Source organism: Eumetopias jubatus, unplaced genomic scaffold, assembly GCF_037043125.1.
Source record: "Eumetopias jubatus isolate StellerSeaLion01/CBP00866 unplaced genomic scaffold, mEumJub1_p1.0 scaffold_5, whole genome shotgun sequence".
Taxonomy (NCBI): Eukaryota; Metazoa; Chordata; class Mammalia; order Carnivora; family Otariidae; genus Eumetopias; species Eumetopias jubatus.
In genome coordinates this window covers 33,317,382-33,333,796 of record NW_028274811.1, presented here as the reverse complement: position 1 = coordinate 33,333,796, position 16,415 = coordinate 33,317,382, and the positions used below count along the sequence as shown (strand labels likewise).

The 16,415-nt window shown below is 37.5% G+C and overlaps 1 protein-coding gene across 1 annotated transcript in view; it reads left to right on the top strand.

The window, feature by feature from the left end:
- The first annotated feature begins 1,403 nt into the window (after positions 1-1,403).
- PFDN1 (prefoldin subunit 1) overlaps positions 1,404-16,415 on the top strand; it is a 68,275-nt gene continuing 53,263 nt past the window's right edge. The window contains exons 1-2 of the mRNA XM_028103526.1: positions 1,404-1,483; positions 3,843-4,009. Coding sequence (XP_027959327.1) covers positions 1,451-1,483; positions 3,843-4,009 — 200 coding nt within the window. The 5' untranslated portion in view covers positions 1,404-1,450. The remainder of the gene's footprint in view (positions 1,484-3,842; positions 4,010-16,415) is intronic.

Genomic DNA, 16,415 nt, shown 5'->3' with positions numbered 1-16,415 from the left:
CGGGCTCCTTCCTCAGCAAGTAGCCTGCTTCTTCCTCTGCCTGCCAATCCCCCTGCCTGTGCTCTCTCTCTCTGACAAATAAATAAATAAAATTTTTTTTAAAAAAAGTTTTGTTTTGTTTTTGTTTTTAAGGTAGGAAGTATCATGTACCTCAGAAAGGAACAGATGTAGTCTTGAAGAGAGTTCAGAGGAAAGATTATTTTTGGTCTGTGTGATGAATGATACAAAAAAGCAAAAAAGATAATGGGAGAGGTGGCCTGCTTCCTAGACCTTGAAAGACAAACATAATAATGCTAACTACATCAACTTAACTATAACTCTTGAGTACCTACTGTGAGCATGGTGCTATGCTTGGAGCTTTTCCCAGTCTTATTACCTAAAATAACCATGTGAGGTCAATATTGTTACTCTCAAATTAAATAAGGGCACAAACTCTACTGTTACACAGCTACTGAAGTGGAACCAGACAGGCCCAGGCAAGAGCAAACATTGAATCCAGAGCTAGCTGGATCCAAATTCCCTGCCTTCCCCCCCCCCCCCCGCAAGTTTTTAGAGTCGGTAAAACATCCATTTCTTCCGTTTCTAAAAGTCTAATTACTATTCATCTTCTGGTTGAAATGCCAGGTCTTTTATTAGCAGATTCTGAAAATAGTCTGCAGGTGGACTTGCATCAGGTCATAAAGGGAGTTTGGGAAAACACAAATTTCCGGGCCCCAATTTCAGATATTTTTAAGTAATTAAGTCTGGGATGAGGACCAGAGACTCCATATTATTATTTTTTAAAATATTTATTAGAGAGAGAAAGCATGAGCACAGGGGGCGGGGCAGAGGGAGAACCCAAAGCAGACGCCCTACTGAGCATGGAGCCCAACGTAGAGCTCAATCTCAAGACCCCAGAGATCACCACTCAAGCAGAAATCAAGAGTCAGGACCTTCAAGCGACTGCACCACCCACGCACCCCAGAGAATCTGTATTCTTTCAGCAAATTTATTTTGCCTCTCTTGAGAACCACTGTGTCTAGAAGGTCTTCCAGAAGACTTCAGTAGAAATAAATTCTTTGGAAGAACACTTCTACTAAAACTGCTGGACTTCTCCGTACTGGCATGCCTAAGGCTGAGGTTGATTCTTCTACTTCCCTGACAGCACAGGGATTAGCTGAAGTAATGAATGCCTGAAGAGGTTTTGGCCTGATCTACTTACAACTCTAGTCACCAAGCACTAACTAAGGCATTTGTGAAAGCGCTTAAAACCACAGAGAATCTGCGCGCCAAGCCCGATAGATCGCGTGGGGGAAAACGTAATCTGTATTCGTGACATTTCTAGAAGCCGGGCTAGTCCGACTCGTGCGCAGGCGCAGAAGGAAAGGGACAGTCGACCCGCCAAAGCTTGCCCCTCCTCCATCCTCTTTCTGGCTTTATCGTACTGCGCAGGCGCTCTGAGTGAACCAAGATGGCGGCTCCCGTGGATCTGGAGTTGAAGAAGGTAAAAGAGGGTCCTGACCTGCTACAGGCTTCTCTTTGGGAAGCTAAGGGGATATATCGCATGAGGCTCGAGTCCTGAGGAAGGCAAGAGGCCCCAGGGAACTGGGGAGTGATTTCCCAGAGTCCTGAGGCGGGACCAGGTCTCCTTATGTTGGCGTGGGGGGCGAGCAGCTCTTTCTGGGTAAGAGCCGGTTGGGCTGGTCTGGTTAAGTCTGGCGGGCCGATAGCTGGCATGTTCTCTCGTTCCGAGCTCCAGGGCCGTTTCGTTGTGTGGAGGCTTCAGTTCCCTAGTAAGGCCTGAAGTTAAGCGTTTCAAATTGGAGACCCTTCGGACCGCTTGCCTGAGCTGAGGCATCTGTAATTCTAAATCCTCATTTGCTTTAAAAATTCCCAAGTCCACTCTGTTTTTAGGCCACTTACTTGATCCTGTACCGTGAAAGGTCGCAGTATCTACATACAGGTCAGAGTTAGATAGTCTCATAGCAATGTTAGTATCAGGGCTTTAACTCCCAGCCGTACTCCCCTTCCCCTTTTCTTGAAGGACTTGTCAAAAAAACAGGTCCGTAAAATTTTCCAAATATAATCTGTATCAGAAGGAACTGGGCTCCTCTCTTCAAACAGTTGCTTATAAATGTGTTTAGTTAAAAAGGTTTTCGCCATCTAAGGGTTGTCAGGGAAAGGATCCTGGACTTATCTACGTTAAACCTGTACTTTTTTTAGAAAAGGAAACTGAGTTCCAGAAAAGATTTAGTTAAAAGTTGGGACTAGAATCCACTATTCCCTACTTTACTCCACACCTTTTGATTATGAGTTTAGGTTCTTCAGAAAAGCAAATTTTGCGTCTTAATACTTCTGGTCAACCTTTGCATATGAAATAGGAAGCTGGGCTAGTTGTTGCTCCTAATAAATGAAGCTGTTTGTTATTACCCGGAGGATTTATGTGTATGTAACTTGCTTTTTGTCTTTCTTCTTTTGAAACTTGTAAATTTAGTCTTTAACGTGGTGTTCTCTAATGCTGTAATATCTCAGCTTAACAGTTACCAGCTTCCTTAGCAAAGTGTGCACAGGTCAGGTAATTTTACATGCAAAACAAAATTCATTTTAAGAATTCTTAACGAATTCTAAAAATTTACCTTTTTTTTTCTGTTAAGAGTTCAAATGTAAGTCAGGGTTTAGTGAAAGAGTAAACAGTTGAGTACAGCTGTGAATGGTCTTAGCTCCCAGTATTTGAATTCGTTGTTAAGAAACCCCTGGGCAATGAATGGAAACTAAGAAAATGATTGGAGACTTAAATTGGGTAGTTTTGACGGCTAATTAAATTAACTAAAAAATAAACTTGTTTAAAAGTTTTATCTTCTAATATCTTTATGAGATCTTTGTTGTTGTTGTTGAAGACTAATAGGAAATTTCAGGCACCTCCCTTTCTAAATCAGTCTTTGGAAACCTACTAGTAGGGGAGAACAAAGTCAGAAAAAAGTTTAGTAGCCTTTGCCTTCTATTGTTGCAGTCACAGATGTTATTATTAAGGCATAAATTTGACAGCATCTGAAAGTCATTCCAGGCACTTAAGAGTATCCAAGAACTGTGTTTATCTTTAAGTGTACATGAGGGTCAAATTTGGCTTGGTATGTGGATATGAATATCATGATGCAGTTCTTCTACCAATGCTTTGATTTTTTTGTTAGTTTTTTATCTTTATCTCAAAAATATTTGTATTCTGAATATTACTGTAGACAGAATAGAAACATTCCTGAACTAGGGGTCGGAAGAAAGGGATTTAAGTACCTGCCTTTCCACCTAATAGTTGTTCAACCCTGTGGAAGCCACTTTTATCTTTTTAACAAATTTAGTTACTTTAACTTGTAAAGAGTGATGATGAAACTGCCATCCCTAACTCATAGGATTATTGAGAAGAGTAAATGAGATAAATTCTTCAATGTTCTCATATTAATATTCCCTTGTTAGTATTTCAAACAAATGTGAGAAAGTGTTTTGAAACCTAGTCATGTAACACAAATGAAGTGAGTCGTTGTATTTGTGGTTCTGTTTTGAATCTCTGGGTGTCATCCTCTGACTCTTGCATTTATTGTTTTTATTACTCCTTGGATACCTGCTTTTCATAAGGTTATTTAAGGTACATTTGTTCTTCAAATAGACTGCATCTTCTGAGGACAGGGTAAGTTCATTATTTAGTATGGTGGCTTGATTGTTTACAATTATATTGACTTTTACTGATGTTTGTGTCAGTAAATTTAACAGCTTTGTCTCTGGTTAACATGCTTTATTTTAATGTGTTTGGATTTGACTTGTGTTTCCTGTAAAATGTTTCACCCACTAAATCAAGGACTTTTTTTTATTAGGCCTTCACAGAGCTTCAAGCCAAAGTTATTGACACTCAACAGAAGGTGAAGCTTGCAGACATACAGATTGAACAGCTAAACAGAACGAAAAAGCATGCACATCTTACAGATACAGAGATCATGACTTTGGTAGATGAGACTCACATGTATGAAGGTGTAGGAAGAATGTAAGTAAAATATATCCTTAAGGGGGTTATTGCGGGAGAGTTTTTGTCTAGAATTCGTTCATTTTAAAACTTGGGTTAAAGTATCATAGTAGTTTTGAGGATCATCGAGTCAAATACCTCTTTTTAAAAAATGCTAACTGAACCCCAGATAGATGTGTTTAATATTAGACTTTGAAGTACATTTCTTAAGTATTTTCCTGTTCTTCTCTCTATGATCAGGTAGGTACTTAAGTGTATAACTTCAATGACAAAAATATGATTTGTCATGAAAAGATGTTTATAGTAATTTTGTGTGTGAAGATTTATTTAAGTAGTTGTAGTTTTAACTTCCCCTGTCCTACCTGATTTATTAGGAATCATACAGATCCTAGGTCTTTTAGATGTTTGTCCAGTGTTGTAAAATAAAAATAGATTCATTTATCATTTAAATAAACTCATCCTGTCATACATGAGAAATCAAGTAAACCAATTTGCCTTTTGTTTGTTCTAATTGTTATATTATTAACCACCCACACTGCACTTTTCTTCTTTTAAGAAATACATTACCCTTGTGAGGGAGAATAGATCTGCTTTGCCTTCTCTAAGCAGTAAATAAGGAATGGAAAAGCCCTTAACTACAGGTCACATTCCATTACAATGAGCTAAAAGGAGAAGACTGATTTTTTTTTTTTTAAGTGGGGGAGGTACAAGAGGAGGGTTTTTCTGGAATTTGGTCTTTGAATATTATTTAGTAAGTGGACCGTTACTTCAAGTTTGGAGATCTTTTAGTTGAGGGGAATTTGACCTCGGTCTTAGGATGACTTGTTTTGTGATTGATTTGAAGGAAGTGTAACATGTGTAACATTTAGTAATGGCTTTGGAATGACATCATGAGAAGTGGGCCCTGCTCATGACTAGCTACTCCATTTCTTTCTGGAAAAGAGATAGATTATGATAAACATGTGATTTGTTTTCTCAGAATAAACAATATATCACAAATAAATTTTATCTCTGTAGTTCATATTTTTCATTTTAGCTTAGTTTTAGAGGAAGAGAATCCCACTTTGAGGGTTTGCTTACTGGGGCATGAAAGAATTGGAATGATAACAAAATAGAACCCTTGAATATCTGTCTGTGTAGTATGAGGTGCATTGTTGGCATTCACTACAGGGTAATTTTATCCTTAATGTGAATATCCTTAGGTATTAAAACAGTAATGTTAGCTTTCCTAACATGTTTGTTAACGTGTTGCACCTGGATTTCATGTCACAGCATTAGCCTTTGCAACAGTTAAAGAATCTCTTTTTCCAAAAATAGAAAAACTCTTTTGACTGTCTTTGGCCTTTTGAGCTACAATGAAGTTTTTAGTTTTAATCAGAATAATTTAATTGATTAAACATAGTACATAAGTGGGGTAGTTGCTTTTTTTTGCATACTCCCCTAAGTGCTACAAATAGGTTGTATTCCATGTGAAGAAGTATAGAATTAAAAGGCTAGGATATGATTTAGTTAACATACAACAGTAGTAGTATTTCCTGAAGATTTATTTCATGTATAAGAAATACATAGTTTTAAATGTTTGGATAAAGTGAAACCTACGTAGTTTCAAACTGGTTTTCAATTTGACTTTTACGCTTTCTGCATCCCACTGAGTGCAAATTTGACCCTGCATTGTAGGGGCATGTAAGGTGAACAGCGTTTGTTGTTTGGCTAGAGTATTAGTGCCCTCAGGAAGAAAAGACTTGCTGAGTATTAGTCTGGTCATGAGGATGTTCTCCTTGATGCTAAACCTGAAATAACTATTTCTGAATTTATAGTCTTGAGTAATCTTGAGTATCATTGTGATTCACTTATTTAATTCAAGTCTTTACCTTAATTTGTCTTTTCCTTTTTGAATATTATTTGGGATTTCTAATTAGAATACTAATTTTTCTCAAGCTATTGTTTTAAAACCATGAATTATAAAATCCAAAATACTCCATTTTTGTTTTAGGATCTGTAGTAGATTTTTGCCATTGCTGAAATTCAGGCCTCATTGTATCTTGCCTAGATTATTGCAATAGCATCTTAATTTTCTTTCTGCCTTTATTCTGTCTGTCCAAATGCAGTCTTCGCACTTCTGCCGGAATTGATCACGTCCATATTTTTCATAAAATTCTTTGATCTCTTGCCCACAGGATAAAATCTAAACTTATTAGCCTAGTATTCATTCATAATCTGTCCATTATTAATGTAACCCCCTAGCCTCAAGTCCTGCCACTTTCTATTCCCAGGCTCAGGATAGCACATAAGTTTCATGTCATGGACTTAACTTCTTGCATTGATTTTGGGTTTTCTGTTGAGAAGGAGTTTGAGTTTCATGTGGGCTTTAAACATGTTTTGATTGATTAGTAATGTCTGTCATGGGTGAAGGTATAAGAGTAGTAAGTAGCATATGTTCCAGAAATGGTTATCCCTACTTTTGCCACAGGGTTTTGTCACACATGTTCTTGCTTTTGCTCGTTCTGTCCTTGGCCTGAAGTATCCCCTTGCCCTTGTGAAATTCTTAATCCTTCAAGACATAGCTCATCTTTGAAGATTTTTCGGTTCTCCCTGGCAGACTTATTCCACACTTCCCTGGGTGATGCCAGAGCTTTTGTTCCTGTAGCTAGTACAGCAGAGAAAGAGAGATGATTGATTTCTAAATGGGTCATTTTCCTCAACTAGATCGTCAGCTCTGTGAGACCATGTACATACATATTTGTCTTTGTTTCCTCAGTTCTCAACATAATGTCTGACACAAAATAGGTGTTAAATGTATCTTGATTTGGGGCGCCTGGGTGGCTCAGTTGTTAAGCGTCTGCCTTCGGCTCAGGTCATGGTCCCAGGGTCCTGGGATTGAGCCCCGCATCGGGCTCTCTGCTCAGCGGGAAGCCTGCTTCTTCCTCTCCCACTCCCCCTGCTTGTGTTCCCTCTCTTGCTGTCTCTCTCTCTGTCAAATTAAAAAAAAAATCTTTAAATGTGTCTTGATTTGAAATGAGTATGATTCTTTCTCTTGCCTAAAATAACTGCATTTTCTTTTATTTCTTTAGAAAGAAAATATGTTTGGAAAGTTGGACAATTAAGAATTAGGCTTTTTTATTCTGTTTTAGAATATTCAACAAAGGTGAAATTGTAAAAGTAATGTATTTTGACTAAGGTCAGAGGAGTTTTTTTTTTTTTAACATTCTTAGTTTATTGATCCTCTCATGAAAAATCTGCACAGCCACCACAAATAAAGCCACTGCAGCATCTTTACTCCTTCTGTTGTCCAATCTCCAGCTCACTTTTTGCCAGCACCAGCGTTGGCTTTTGCAGTCCCCGTGACTTTCTTCATTCTGTTCTTGCGTTCCTTTTGCTGTTTTCTTGATGTCTTTTTCTTTTCATACAGGCCATGTCTTGCAAGTCTGTGTTTGGGTTCATTTTTCTTTGCATAATCCAAGGAATCATAAATCATGCCAAAGCCGGTTGTCTTGCCACCACCAAAATGGGTTCTGAATCCAAACACAAATATGACATCTGGTGTGGTCTTGTACATTTTGGCTAGTTTTTCCTGAATTTCTCTCTTAGGTACCGTTGCCTTTCCAGGGTGAAGAACATCAATGACCATCTGTTTCCGCTGAAGTAGTCGGTTAGTCATGAACTTCCTGGTCCGGATAGTTACTCTGTCGTTCATGATGGCGGCGAGGGTTCAAGCAGCCGGGGAGGAAAAGAAGAGGAGTTGTTTCTGACCAAAATTATGTCCTTTGGTTGGACAGTATTAATTCTTTATTAAATCTACCGAGAAAGTTGACTAATTCTAAATGCCAACCAGTTGCAGAGATGTTCGTTCAAAACTGACAGTATAGAAGAACCTAAGCCTTTGGAATTATGCTGAGAGCAGTATAGTCCTTAAAGAATAAAGGCTATTCTATGCAGAATAATATCAATATAACTGTATCTCTTTTACCTTCCTCATTTTCATATAGGATGGAAATCAGATTTTCCTTTATAGGGTATGTATTTAGTTTAACCAAATCTTGCCAGCCCAGATGTCTTTCAAGTCACAAGTATGGAGAAATTTGGTAGTATTAAATACCTCTTATATATGGCTAATTGTGGTTTTAAACAAGGAAAATCGAGCTATAGGGTAAGAGATGATGAATTGCTATATACTGTGAGCTCTGCGTATTCATTGCTCAAAGCCATATGCCATCCAGTCTCTTGGCGTGTTGCCAGCACATTTTAGTTCTCTTACTTCATATTCTTTGGAGAGGCTGTTATGTAGCCTGATACTACTACCACCAATTTCTAGTTTGGCTACTTAAGCTGTTTGTGAGCTGACCTCACCATACTGCTTTGAGAACTATGATGAAAGTTACAACTGTGGAATGATCTGTCTGAATAGTTTGCAAGTGTTTGTCTTTGCATCTTTCTAGCATGCAAGGAGGGAATAGACATAGTTCTCAAATACTGCATGAATGTTTCTTGTATCTTTTTTTTTTCCTGAATAAGAACCAGTTTATAATGGTTTATGGGGGTTTTCTTCCCTTTTACTTTGCACACTAGAAAATAAGAGTGTTTTTAAAAATAAGAATTATATTTGAAAGTGTATGTAAAGGACATTTAACCATGCTGGTATTTGAAAGGACCATCATTAGAATAAACGTCAGACTTACTTTTATGAACCCTAGGTATGATCCTCACCCTGAGGTCAGGTTTATTATTCTATAATTTTAATATCCTTTTACTTGAGCATTACATAAACTTTTTTCCAAAAGAGACAAATTAAGCTTTTAATTTTTTTAATATGGGAGGAACTTGAGTAGATTAGCCTTTGAGAAGAATGATTAGTGCCTTTTTAAAACTTGAACCTAACTAAAAATAACTTTGTACCATATTTAAACCAATTTAGAGGTATGCCACCATTCTGTGGGTATTTTTTACATTTAAGGAACTAAGAATGAACAATGGTATAAATCTACCAACTAGATAAGTGTCTAGCAATGCAGAAATTGCTGTTTGGGAGCGGTGTTGCTATTTCTACTTGTTGAAGTAATTTGATGGTTGATCTCTAATGGTTGAAAGATCCAGAAGTGTAAAACCTAAGATAAATGTGGCACAGGTAGAAAGTAAAAACAGTAGATGTATTCCTGATAGGTAACAAATTAACATCAACAACAAAAATCTAAACAGTTGAGTAACTTTCCAACTATTTGGGATGTAGTAATCTGAATTCTTCATGACGGCTTGTTTGAAATGCGCTTTGTTTAAAATACTATGTTGGTTTTGTTATTTTAATTGTTAGTTTGGATATTGACCTGTAATTTGAATCGTGACATTAATAAAGCCAAGTTGAAATATTTGCTCTTTCTCTGTTTCATTACGTTAAATACTAATAGAAAGGGACATAGTCATGGTGCCTCAAGTTTTGAAACCATTTTACAATTTCATGTAGCTGTAGAGTTGGTATTCCAGTCAATTTGAGGTCATTTTAAAGCCGACAAAATAGTTGTACTAGATTAGGAAATAAACCACAAATCTTGGTGCAGTAAATATTGTTGATGTTACAGTAAAAATAGTTATGTATTCTTACTGGAATCAAGTTTGGATATTTTATTTAGTGCTTGCTATAGGAGAAAAAAATGTACATTACTTTTGTTGTGAGAGCACACTGCAGACATAAATTTATCAGCTCCTTGTATACTACTTTATACTTAGAAAAAATGAAGCAAAGATAACTAAAGAGTTCTTCCCTTTGAAAATTATTTTGTTTTTTAGATTTCTTTTTTTTTTTTAAGATTTATTTATTTATTTGACAGAGACATAGCGAGAGAGGGAACACAAGCTAGGGGGAGTGAGAGAGGGAGAAGCAGGTTCCCGCTGAGCAGGGAGCCCGATGGGCTCAATCCCAGGATCCTGGGACCATGACCTGAGCCAAAGGCAGACGCTTAACGACTGAGCCATTCAGGCACCCCTTAGATTTCATTTTAAAGGAAGAGGGGTTCTTGATGTTGAGCTGCTTTTACTAATAGAATGTGACCCACCCTTTTTGTGTTTTTATACGGAGCCATTTAAAGTCCTGGCTTTCATTGCTCAGAGTTCTAAGGGAAAAAACAACAACTTTTCTGTTGTGCAGGGAAAAATGACTTCAGTCTTGTTGATGCTGAGTATGTATATGACCCCAGATGGGCACACTCCTCTTTCACAGATGTGGTACTCTAGGGAGAGGAGATTTTTGAGTCATATTCTTAATTTCCTTAAGTTGTTAGTGATTTAAAAACTCAAATGTTGATTATAACTGCTGTACGGCTGTGTAGAATGACATCACTGTTTTTGTGCCAGGGGAAGTTAGCAAACATTTGCGTAGGAATCACATAGCTATGTTTCTTCTTCAGAAGATTATTTTTAATAATTCTTTCCCTTCTTCCCCTCCCATGTCCTCCAGAATCCAGACTGTCACACTGAAACACAGGAAGTTAGTTTCGAAAATCATTGTGCTAATTAGGAGTTTATTGTAAAGGGAAAAGAAGTCTGTTATACTTACCTTGGGATGTGCAAACATGCTAAAATACAATTCTTATTTAATGTGTCCTTATTTTAGTCTCGAACTTGATTTAAAAATGTAAATAAAATTGATTCATTTGGTTACTTGGAGGACTTGGCTTTTGCATTTCCTGACATCAAAAGGCCTGACTTTTTTTTTTTTCTTTAAACTGGCAAAGGATTAAACAAGACCTGCTTTTGTTGCATGAAAGTAGCAATTACTCAGCAGCACAAGAGGATACTACAGTGTATCCCAGTTGGTGATAAGGATTGATTTAGTAAACTGAGGGAAGGGTGAAAAATACCATTACCTTGTTGTTCCTATCTAAATAAAAATTAAGGTAGCAGTAACCTTGAACTATGTTACTTTGTCATTGGGGAATTGTTTGCTGCAACTGACTTCAGCTGAATTTCTCTGAAATGAAAAACAGTTTTAAGCTGTACCAAGAATTTTCTGATTTTAGCTGCCACTTATCTCATAATGGCAAATTTAGGAACAAGTTGCTATCTAATCTGTTTGAGAGAGGACTGGAATGGTCATGTCAAGGAACATAATCCGCTTAATGAAACATTCAAAAGGAGCTCAGAAGAAATACTGACCTAGAAGGTGGAAAGTCAGTCTACCTGTGTATGTGAACACACACTTGATAGTGAATTCTTAGTATTCTTCCTTATTCCTTGTATCAGGAATTGCTGTGAGCTACAAATACCCTTTGCCCAGAAGGAATGATTAGGGTTGCAGTTTGTTGCGTGCACCATTAGTGCCTGTGGTTTTGTGAAGAATGTATGCTCAGTTTATTTTTAGCATTTAAGTTCGAATAGACATGTCTGAGGGAATGTTCTCTTATTGTCCTGGCCAGGAACTCTCATTGCCATCTCTTGTTTTGAGGAAGGTTATCTACCTTGAAATGGACCAGATTACTTGGAAGACACTGTTCCCTTGGCTTTGAAGAGGACTTGAAATGTTCTCATATCAAATCTGCACATTAGCAAGAGCCCAGTATTAAAAATGTGTCTTTAAATAGATAAGAGTATGACCGCCCTAAACTGAGCCTTTTACATTGTTTGGCTCAGGGTAAAAAGATTTGAATCACAATACGCATCCTGTATGTGTGTCTGAGTCTTTTGCATTTGTGCCAAAATATATTTATATTCCTCTGACTTTCTACTTTTGTACCAGGAGTCTTCTGTTCTGTTTGTGTCCTTCAGTACTCACTGGATAGTAATTTTTACTGTCCAATGGTTATATTTCATTCGGTGTTACATTTTAACCTTCTAGTAAAATAAATATCACATGTTGGAAAAAGTTGTAGCAAATCTTGATGATTATATGTGGATATGTTTGGGGTTTGATGAGGCTAGAGTAAAAGTGGTAAACATCAGAGGTGATTACTTACCAGAATACTTAGAATACCAAATAGTGACCAAAAATAAACATCATGTTTAAAATAGATAAACATACTACTGCTTTCATTTTAGAAGTAATAAGTTTGATTTAAAAATACACAGTGATTTCTAATTAGTACAAATTGAACCTAGCAGTGTATGGGTTACTTATCTAGAAGAAGGGACATTTACATGGGCCTGGTTTCCTGAAGGGACATTGGTCCTCTGATAATTCCAATGAATTCTCATTCCTCATCTAATTTGACCTGTCAGGAGCATTTATTCCATCTGGTCTTGCTTCCCTTGTTGAAGCATTTTCTTCCTTTGGCTTCTAGGATATCACCTCTTAGTTTTCCTTTTATTTTACTGGCCATTCCTTCTCATTCTCCTTTACTATTTTTTTCTTTACCATTTCCAAATTTTAGATTGTGCTTGGGCTCAGTCTTTGGAATTTTTTTTTTCTTCTCTTGTCTATACTCAGTCTCTTAGTGATCTCATCTAGGCTTATCTCTTTAAGTGCCTTTTTATATACTGGCAACTCCCAGATTTTTATCTTTAGCTTATACCCCTTCCCTGAACTCCAGACTTGTATATCCACCTGCCTAGTTTATATCTCCATTTGGTAGGCATCTCAGAATTAACTTGACCAAAATAAAATTCTCACTGTTTACAAGTAAACCAGTTCCTCCCTATAAGCTTCTTCATTTCAGTAGATGGTTTTTTGATTCTTCTCCATCTCGTAGTCATCCTTAACTCCTCTCTTTTAATCTTCCATTCAGGCCATTAGCAAACACTATCTTTAAATTTGGTCCAGAATCTGAACATTTCTACTTACCACCATCCTGATCTCAGCTACCATCATATTATTGCAGCTGCTTCCTATCTGGGCTCCCTGCTTCTATCCTTACCACTTTATAGGTTTTCTTGACTGAGTGCACAGAGTGATCCTTTCAAAACATGTCTGATCACTGTAGTCAAAACCTTCAAATGGTTATCACTGAAAGAGACAAGGGCTTTGCAGTTGCTGATCTCTCCGTCTGGAGCTTCCTTCTTTAAGATGTCTCCCGTACACCTTTCTCTTCCTTGAGGCCTTTGTTAAAAAGGCATTGAGGCCTTTTATAACCATCCAATTTAAAATTGTGCACATACTTCAACCCCCACTTTCTTGCCTTTTGTACTCTCTTTTTTTGTCTTTATTTTTCTCCATAGCATTTATAACCGTCTGGCATACTATAGAACTAATTATTTTCTTAAGTAAACTTTATTGAAATATAACATATATGGTAAAATACACTCATCTTTAAGAGTACAGTTAGATGAATTTTGACAACTGTAACCATCACTCCAGTCATGATATAGAACATTTTCATCAGAAGTTCCTTCTTCTCCCACGTCATTTCTTCCCTCCCTCAAGTTCTGCTCTAGGCAATTGATAATCTGACTTGTATCACTGTAGATTAATTTTGCCCATTTTAGAACTTCATATGGAGTGCACATATATGTGTGTATGTATATATGTATATATAGAGAGAGAGGGAATCATTATAGAATGTACTCCTTTGTGTGGTTTCTTTCATTAAGCACAATGCTTCTGAGATTTATCAGTATTGTGTATATCAAGCTTCCAATGCTGGGCTGCAGTTCCACTTCTTTACTCTTGCCTCTGCCCTCTTTGTGCTTGCCAGCTTTATCTTCCAGGTTGGCTGTAGGAGTTCCAAATATTTCATTCAGATGTGACAACATCTAGAGTTAGAAAGTACCATGTTTTCTTTTCTTTTCTTTTTTTTTAAATATATTATTTGCTTTTCTTTTTTTGGATTACTTTTTTTTTTAAGATTTTATTTATTTATTTGAGCTAGAGAGAGAATGAGAGCCAGAGAGCACGAGAGGGAAGAGGGTCAGAGGGAGAAGCAGACTCCCTGCTGAGCAGGGAGCCTGATGTGGGACTTGATCCCGGGACTCCAGGATCATGACCTGAGCCGAAGGCAGTTGCTTAAACCAACTGAGCCACCCAGGTGCCCAGAAAGTACCATGTTTTCTATGTCACATTTGTAGGAGCAGAGAAATCTTTCCCAGAAGTCTTCGAAAGGGCCACCTCTCACATTTCATGACAAGAACTTTATCACGTGCTTGGGCTTAAATCTTGGGGGATGGGACTGCCATGATTGGGTAAGACCAATCAAGATTCACGCCAGGATTCACTTCCCTGAATCACTTGGGGAAGTGGAGGGTCTCCAAACAAAATGTGGGCTCTTCAACAAAGAAGAGGAATGGATATTGGATAGCCAACCAATAGTGTCTACTAAAATCGTCAGCAACGGTCTTTACAGTGACCAACATTTGAGGGTTAGCTACTTGAAAACTCTTGGTACTATATGTAAGATGAATTAGGGAGAGTTTAATTAGGGACTACAGAAGGAAGCTATTGAAGTAATTCAGGAGTGTAATAGTAAGAGCATAAGTTAAGGTGGCAGAAGTGGAATGGAAAGGAAAAGGGTCATTATGAAAGAAAATGATGAGTCAGTGATAAATTGGGAATATGGAGGGTACAAGGAAGATATTTGCAGGTTTTGGGACTTAGGTGAGTGGGCAAGTGGTGGTATCATTGATATGAAATGAAATGGGGAAACTGCTTGTAGGGAATGTTGGTATGGGTAGATAAAAGGAGTTTAATTTGGGACATGTTGAGTTTGAGATGCAGAACATACAAGTAGAAATGACAGATGATGCAGAGAGAGTGTAGTTGATGGGGGTGATATTATTTTGTGATATTTTGTAGTTGATGGGGGTGATATCATTTAGCCAAGTTGAAGCCTTGAAAATAAATGAGTTCTTGGAGGGACTTTGGGTAGAGGTAGCTTAGTGGATAGCCTTCCATAATGCTTGAAATACCCTGGAACAGAAAAGAAAGGGGATGTGTGTTTAGGAATATAGTAGTTGATGAGGGGAACACAGTATAGTACTAAGATGTAGCAGTGTCCCTCAGAGTTAGATTTGAGCATACTGTGTTCTGCAGATTTCTTTTGCCTAAGGTATGGCAGGTCTAGGTGCTGTATTTCTGGATTATAATCTGAAACTGTGCTATTCTGTTGCTCAGATAGTTCCAGTTTGGCCATTGGTTCTTTCAGGTTGTCTCCAACTTGTCCCCAACCTTTTTTCGTTTGTTTCTTTTAGAGAGAGAGAGAGTGAGCGAGCGTGCACGGGCACCACAAGTGCTTGGTCGGGGGAGGGGCAGAGGGAGAGGGAGAGAGAGAGAATCTTAAGCAGGCTCCACATCTGACGGGATCTCACGACCCATGAGATCATGACCTGAGCTGAAATCAGGGGTCAGGTGCTTAACTGACTGAGACACCCAAGGATTTAAGGATGAGTTATACTCCATTGTGTATATATACCACATTTTTTTTATCTATCCATTAATGGACACAGGTTGCTTCCATGTCCTGGCTATTGTAAATAGTGCTACAGTGAGCATGGAGTGCATATCTTTTCAAACTGGTGTTTTCTTTTTCTTTGGACGAATACTTAGAAGTAGAATTGTTGGATCATATGGTAGTTCTATTTTTTATTTTTTGAGGAACCTCCATACTATTTTTTATAGTGTTTGCAACAATTTATATTTCCACCTACTGTGCTCAAGTCTTCGCTTTTCTCCTTGTCCTTGCCAACACTTGTTATTTCTTGTGTTTTGATAATAGTCATTCTCAAAAATTCGTGGTGACATCTCATTGCGGTTTGATTTACATTTCCCTAATGATTAGTGATGTTGACTACCTTTTCATGTACATGTTGGTCATCTCTCTGTCTTCTTTGGAAAAATGTACATTTAGATCTCTGCCCATTGTTAAATGAGGGTTTTCTTTATTATTGTGAGAGTTCTTTTTTTATGTATTTTGGATATTAGCACCTTATCATATATATGATTTGCAAATACTTCCCAATTCACAAGTTGCCTCTTCATTTTATTTTCTTGGCTGTGTAGAAGCTTTTTGGTTTGATGTAGTCCCCCTTATTTATTTTTGCTTTTGTTGCCCAAGTTTTCTTCTGGGGGTTTGATGGTTCAGGTTTTATGTTCAAGTCTTTAATCCGTTTTGAATTGATTTTTTGTGCATACTGTAAGATAGTGTCACAGTTTCATTCTTTTCATATGGCTATCCAGTTTTCCCAGTGCCATTTATTGAAGAGACTGTCATTTCCTCATTGTATATTCTTGGTTCCCTTGCTGTAAATTAATTGATCATCTATGTGTAGGTTTATTTCTGAGCTTTCTCTTTTGTTTCATTGATCTATGTCTGCTTTTAGGCTAGTACTATATTTGATTACTATAGCTTTGTAATACAGTTTAAAATCAGGAAGCATGACACCTCCAGCTTTGTTCTTTCACAAGATTGCTTTGGATATTTGGGGTCTTTGATGGTTCTGTACAAGTTTTAGGATCCTTTGTTGCAGTTCTGTGAAAAATGCCGTCAGAATTTTGATGGGGAATGCATTAAATCTG